Source organism: Macadamia integrifolia, chromosome 7 (assembly GCF_013358625.1).
Source record: "Macadamia integrifolia cultivar HAES 741 chromosome 7, SCU_Mint_v3, whole genome shotgun sequence".
Lineage (NCBI taxonomy): Eukaryota > Viridiplantae > Streptophyta > Magnoliopsida > Proteales > Proteaceae > Macadamia > Macadamia integrifolia.
Genome location: NC_056563.1, coordinates 19,087,614 through 19,093,875, shown reverse-complemented (window position 1 = coordinate 19,093,875; position 6,262 = coordinate 19,087,614). Strand labels below are relative to the sequence as shown.

At 40.7% G+C, this 6,262-nt stretch overlaps 1 protein-coding gene across 1 annotated transcript in view; it reads left to right on the top strand.

Moving 5' to 3' along the window:
• LOC122084367 (extra-large guanine nucleotide-binding protein 1-like) overlaps positions 1–6,262 on the top strand; it is a 37,548-nt gene continuing 31,286 nt past the window's right edge. The window contains exons 1-4 of the mRNA XM_042652567.1: positions 1–1,803; positions 1,891–2,028; positions 2,118–2,222; positions 2,356–2,541. Coding sequence (XP_042508501.1) covers positions 568–1,803; positions 1,891–2,028; positions 2,118–2,222; positions 2,356–2,541 — 1,665 coding nt within the window. The 5' untranslated portion in view covers positions 1–567. The remainder of the gene's footprint in view (positions 1,804–1,890; positions 2,029–2,117; positions 2,223–2,355; positions 2,542–6,262) is intronic.

Here is a 6,262-nt window from a genome sequence, read left to right as displayed (position 1 = left end):
ACTACTCCGACATCTCACACCCCATCAGCCTCTCGGATTCCCATCAAAATCAAATGATCAAATTAATATACTTTAATAAAGATCGATAAAGAAAGTGTAGATTCCATTCCATCTGAAGACCTCTAGCCTCGTGGCTTGTGCTGGGTTTGTCTTTTTCTCTTGCATAAGTCTCAAGTTTCAAGCACAACTGCACAAGTGTCAGGTCTCGCAAGTGCTTCAAGACCTGATGATCTCCCCATGTTTACTTTGAATTGCGACTTACGAGTTTGAAGTCTCCCTGTTTCATTTTTCAATAGAGATTTCTCAATTTATCACAGATGGGTAAGTCATTCTCTTTTGCTTTTATATGGGCCAAGGATCTTTTTTCTGTAAGCAATGCTGTAGATTAGAGATGAGAAAGGTTTTTGTTTGGACCCCTTCTCTTCCGATTGTTGTTGGGTTTGAATTTGATCAGAAGCTTGGAGCTTCCTCCACGCTGATCTGTTTCTGTCGATTTTTGGGAATTTGGGAATAGGTTTTATCTGTAAAAACTGAAGAGAGGCAGGACAGAAAGGGGTTCTGAGAAGTATGTTGCCTATTGGGGCTTCGGTTTCCGTCGAAGAGGATGATGTGGAATGCTCGTTTGCTATCGAATACAATGGCCCTCCTGTCTCATTTGATCTTCCCCGAGCTGTTCCTATTGACATCAAACGGATTCCAACTGCTGCAGTTGTCGCCTCTGCTGCTTTGGCCGATAACGTGTCCTTGCCGGTTGTTCAGCCACTCGTTGCATCAGATCCTCTTGACAAGAAACTGTCCAAAGAGATAACCCATGGTTCTGTGGCCGACGTTTCACCCACTTCCGTCATTGCATTTGAAACGCGAAGTAGAGATGGCCATGATTTTGGATTGTCGGATGAATTCAGTAGCTCGGGCACTTTAGGGTTCTCAAATGGCCAACACGGTTCTTGTGACTCATCGGATGTTATAGATGGTGGCTCCGGTGTGTTGGGTTTCTCGAATAGCAGGGAACGTTCTTGTGAATTTTCAGGAGGAATAGGGTGTTCAGGCATTTCGGATTTTTCTAACAGCCATGATAACTCGAATGAGTTATCCGGAAGCTCAGGTGCATTGGGATCTTCAAGAAACTGCAAGGAGAGTTTATACTTTGAAGAAGATATAAATCCACCGGAGTGGGGCTCCATTGAGTCCGATCTGAGTCCGCAGATTCCGTCTGAAGACATTTCTTCTTGCAAGGCAGAGGATGCCAATGATGAGCCATCTTGCAATGTTAAAAGAACATCGGTTGTAACATTCGTTGATGCTGAATCAAGTGAAATAGTTGAAGAGGAAGTCAGCTCTAACACAGCAGAAGTCATCCGAGAAAAAATTAGGCCTGAAAGAAAGGGACAGAAAGGGTCGTGTTATCGTTGCTGTAAAGGAAATCGATTCACAGAGAAGGAGGTTTGCATTGTGTGCAACGCAAAGTATTGCAGCAACTGTGTGTTGAGGGCGATGGGGTCGATGCCAGAGGGAAGAAAATGTGTTACTTGCATTGGGTCTCCTATCGATGAGTCAAAGAGAGGGAGCTTGGGTAACTGTTCTCGAATCCTGAAGCGGCTTCTTAGCCAGTTGGAAGTTCAACAGATAATGAATGCTGAGAAATTAAGTGAAGTGAATCAGCTGCAGCCGGAGCTTATTTATGTGAATGGGAAGCCGCTTAGTCAAGAGGAGCTGGTCGTCTTGCAAAGCTGCTCAAACCCACCAAAGAACCTAAAACCGGGACTTTATTGGTATGATAAAGTGTCTGGTCTTTGGGGGAAGGTGAACTATTTTCATCCATAGGATTTCTGTCTGAGTTTCTTTGTTATGTTGAATAATTGCCAAACTTGATGTTGATGAATTCAACAGGAAGGACAGAAGCCATGCAGCTTTATTACTGCTGAGCTAAATGTTGGGGATCTTATCAAGCTAAATGCTAGTAATGGAGACACTGGGATTCGTATAAATAATCGTGAGATTACTAAAGTAGAACTTCGGATGCTTAAGGTTTTGTGTTCTCCGTCTGCTTAAGTTCTGCTGAGATTTGAATTGTCATTGTTTAAACAGTTTATCTTAACGTCATTCTGTTATTGCAGTTTTCAGGAGTACAATGTGCAGGAAAACCACACTTTTGGGTGACTGCGGATGGTTCGTACCAAGAAGAGGGTCAGAAGGATATGAAAGGGCGTATATGGGACAAGGTGCAGTTTGCATTTTATTCACCTTTGTCTTTTTTATGATTCAATTTTCTCGTAGACATTCATTCATTTGGTTTAAATTTAAGCTTTTCCATTTTATTGGGGTGCGTTGGGTTGGGGATTTGTTACTTTTCAGCCCAGGACAAAGCTTTTTTGTGCTTTTCTGTCACTGCCAGTTCCTTGTAAGGCTTCAAATACTCGTCAAGAAGGTGTTAATAATCTGGTGAACGGAGTTGCCCCGGACTACCTTGGGCAAAGTGCACTTCAGAAACTTCTTTTAGCGGGATATAAAGGATCTGGGTCAAGTACCATATTTAAACAGGTAATGTCTATTTTGGTAAACCAACTTTTTCCTTGATGTGCTAAGTTGTATTCTATTTATTTTTGGATTATTTGATGTAATCTGGTGAATGGAGTTGCCCCAGACTACCTTGGTGCATGCTGTAAAGAACAGGGTATGAACTTATTGGTAAGAAAATTATTTTTGAAAGTCACAGGTAATATAATTTCATTTAAATAGAACATTCCAGAAGCCAGAAACAGTGACTTGAAAAACTCAAGAAGAAAACCAAAGGTTCACTTACCTTTGTAATAAGAAAAGAAAAAAAGAAGGAAAAAAAGAAAAAGAAAAACAAAGATCAAAATCACACAGAATACTAATCTTAATGAGAATTTTATCAGAGTAGTGAGGGCATGTTGAATCACTGATGACAACCCAAACTTGGGAAAGAGCTTCAAATCTCCAGGTAAAGTTAGTGGATATGAAGATGTTTTCTTTGCATCTTGCCGTTAGGGTTGGAGCTCTCTCTTCAATCGTCAAATACATGTAATGAGAGTGAGATTGAGATTGCCCAAAATGCTTGAAACGCTAATCCCATACATGCATATCTATGGAGAAGAGAAGAGATATTCTCTGAATCTCTGGGTCACTCTTGACTTTTAGATTTATGTTTCAGTTTGGCATGCCCTCTCACTCCCTCGTCCACTCCTGCTCTCACACTGACCTTTGACAGTTAGATCCTACCTACATTTGAATACATCTTGGGAATATTGATGTTCTGTCAGATAGGTGATTTGGTGGTGACAATCAAGCATTGACTGCAGTTTATTTGGGAAAAAAGACCTTGCAGGGGATTTGTGGACCCAAAAGAAAAGAAAATAGAAAATCTGTCTAGACTCTTGCAGTTTTCTATATTGTTGATTGGTAGCCCACCCCTCGAGAAGGGAAAGATTAGTGTAGGAATCAATACTCCAATCCTGAGTCCTCTTTGAGCCTTGGTCCCATGCATGTGACAATCTGTGTACCAAAACAATTCTTTGCAATAAGTCAATAACATTGTTTTATTATCACTATTTGAAAGAGAGGGAAAAGAGATATGTAGATTAGACTTTAGCAATTGACCCATCTATAATCTAATGCTCGTTCCATGGCCCAGTTGAACATGATGAGCTCATTAAAGCCTTTGCATGCTTGAGGATCCCTTTTGACAAGCCAAAACCATGGATGTCCTCAGGTTGAGTTTTCTAACCTACTGTTTTGACTACACACTTGTTTTTATCACTTCTCTCCATAAGTGATCATCATTCTCCTCTCCGAAAAGTCTCAGCTGCTTCCCAACAAAACCTTACTAGAGACAGCCACAGTAGGACAAGTTTTGAGGTTGTGTTCCTCTTGTAATTGGCTTTCCTGTTCTCCAGATTGAACTTTATAGAGTAGTCTACATCTTTCCAGAGTAATTCTTTAGGATTCTAAATGAAATGATGTATGTAGGCAGGTTGAATTTAGCGCTTCAAATTAGAGTCAGTGTTCCCTTTTTTGAAGGTATCTGACCTTCAACTTGCAATGCCTTACCACATATGATTTTCTTGGTATTTTGGCATTGCAAGTTGCAACATCCCTTCCTCTGCAAATTACATTTTGCATTGCTCAACCAATAATTATATCATTTACCAAACTGAGTCATTGCAATTTTTTTTTTCTTGTTGGTCCATGCTGGGTTCGATAGTTTTGTTTGTTAGCTTTTAGTGCCAGTTTCTAATTATTTAAGGTTAGGTTGTTGTCTTGGCAACAAGGACAGAGCCTTTTTATTTTTTTTGGGCGTGAGGGGGGGGGGGACAAAATCAAGAACAATTCTGAAAATTGAAAATAAGCTAATATCGATGGTACTCATGCTCTTATTTGTGACAGAAGGCAGGAAGAAAAGAAATAGCAAAGGAGAAAATCATTGAATCGATGGTCCTCATGCTCTTATTTATGACAGAAGGCAGGAAGAAAAGAAATAGCATAGGAGAAAATGCCAATACATGATTAAAAGGAAAACCTGGAAAGTAATTTGTCAATTAATGTATTACTTTGATATAAAAGTAATATTTTTTTTTCTTGGTGAATTTTATTAATACTTTTAAAACATATTTTTCTAAAAGTAGTTGTCTTTTAATTGATGAAATCTTAGTCGTTGGATCAGCACTCTCCCGAACATAGCTGTCAAGCCATTGCCTAGGTGATTCCTGACCCTCCACAGATCAGCTCGAAAGTACCCCTTTCTATTATTATAGGGGCGGATGGTAAGGCTAGAACAGGCATAATCGCTTGAACGGCTAGAAGTGGGCCGACTATCTTCCATTATAAATAATATATTTAGAATCTTTTTCTATTTTTTAGGCTTTAGGCGGCGGATCGGTTGAAATAAAGATCGGGCTATTTGGGATCGGCTAGGTGATCGACTTCTTTCTTTCCATCCCCTCCCTCTGATGGCGAAACCGTGATATGTCAGCCAGAAGTGCCTTGGTTGCCTTGGCCTTGTTGGTGTCACCATTTGTCCAGGCTTCCTCTAGCGCCTTCAATCCCACCTAGATGCCGCGAGGCCCGCGACAACTATGATCCCTAATTCCCTGCCTTATTTTGCTGCACAGAAAAATGGCAGCATCTAGGGGCTTGGGACCTATCCCCTTAATCTTTATTAATAATATTGAAATTGAGAAACAAAAGTAGAAAACGAAAAATAAAGTGTTTAGGATATGTGGAAGAATTTATGGTGAGTGTGTGTGACTCTGGGAGACCAGAAGGGATGGAAGAGAGAGAGAGCCTGAGAATGGTTTGGAAGACTAATAGAGGAGGTGGGAGGGAGTGGAGATAGAGAAATAAGGGAAGTGATGTAACTAGAAAATGAGCATGGAAGAGAGAGGGTGAGGAAGGGTAGGAACTATATGGAGGCAAACTGTGCATGTTTGTCGTGTGCATGTTAGTCTTTAGATTTTTATTTTATTTTATTATTATGTTTTTAACTTAACGGTCAGTTATCATTAATGTCCCACATCCCACAGGCCACATCCCGACTATAAAATAGAATATATAGGTGTATTGAACTTAGGTTGGGATGGGGGCAGGTAATATTAAATATATGAATCCCCTTTAGAACCACTTCTGCGTAATTGGCTTTCTTAAATATTTTTTTTTGGGCCCTCCTTCCGTCCCAGGCTGCCCCTGGTTGGCAAGAATTCTTAGCAGAACCAGAAGTTCCACCAGTTGCAGATACAACGTACTGCATTTCTACATTTGTTTCATATGGTACATAACATTTAGAGAAACTATGCCTGGGGTACCTCACATTTGGTATATAATGTTTGAGGCCTTTGCCCATACCACCACTCCACAAGCTCCTCCTCACCACCTCCTTCTCCTTCGTTGGTGCTGGTGCTAGTGCTACCTTTGCATCTCTCCCTCCTCCGCTGCCTCGATTCAATAAAACAATGGACAAGGGGGTTGTGGCCACTTTTGACCCCTCCTGCAGCTGATTTGTCTAGTTGACTATCCTCCGATTCCCGCCTAACAAGGTTCAAATTTAGTAAGTTTGAGATGATTCATTGAGCAACAGATGTCCGGATTGGCTAGGAGGCTTACCGACCTCTCCTCTAACACTGACTTGAACTACGGCCTCAAAATAGATAGCAATGACAAACATATCTCTCCGTGGCAGCTGTGTTAAGTACTCTATGGTTTGGGTCTTTAGCAGGTCTATTGATAGAAATCAATCGTTTATTTC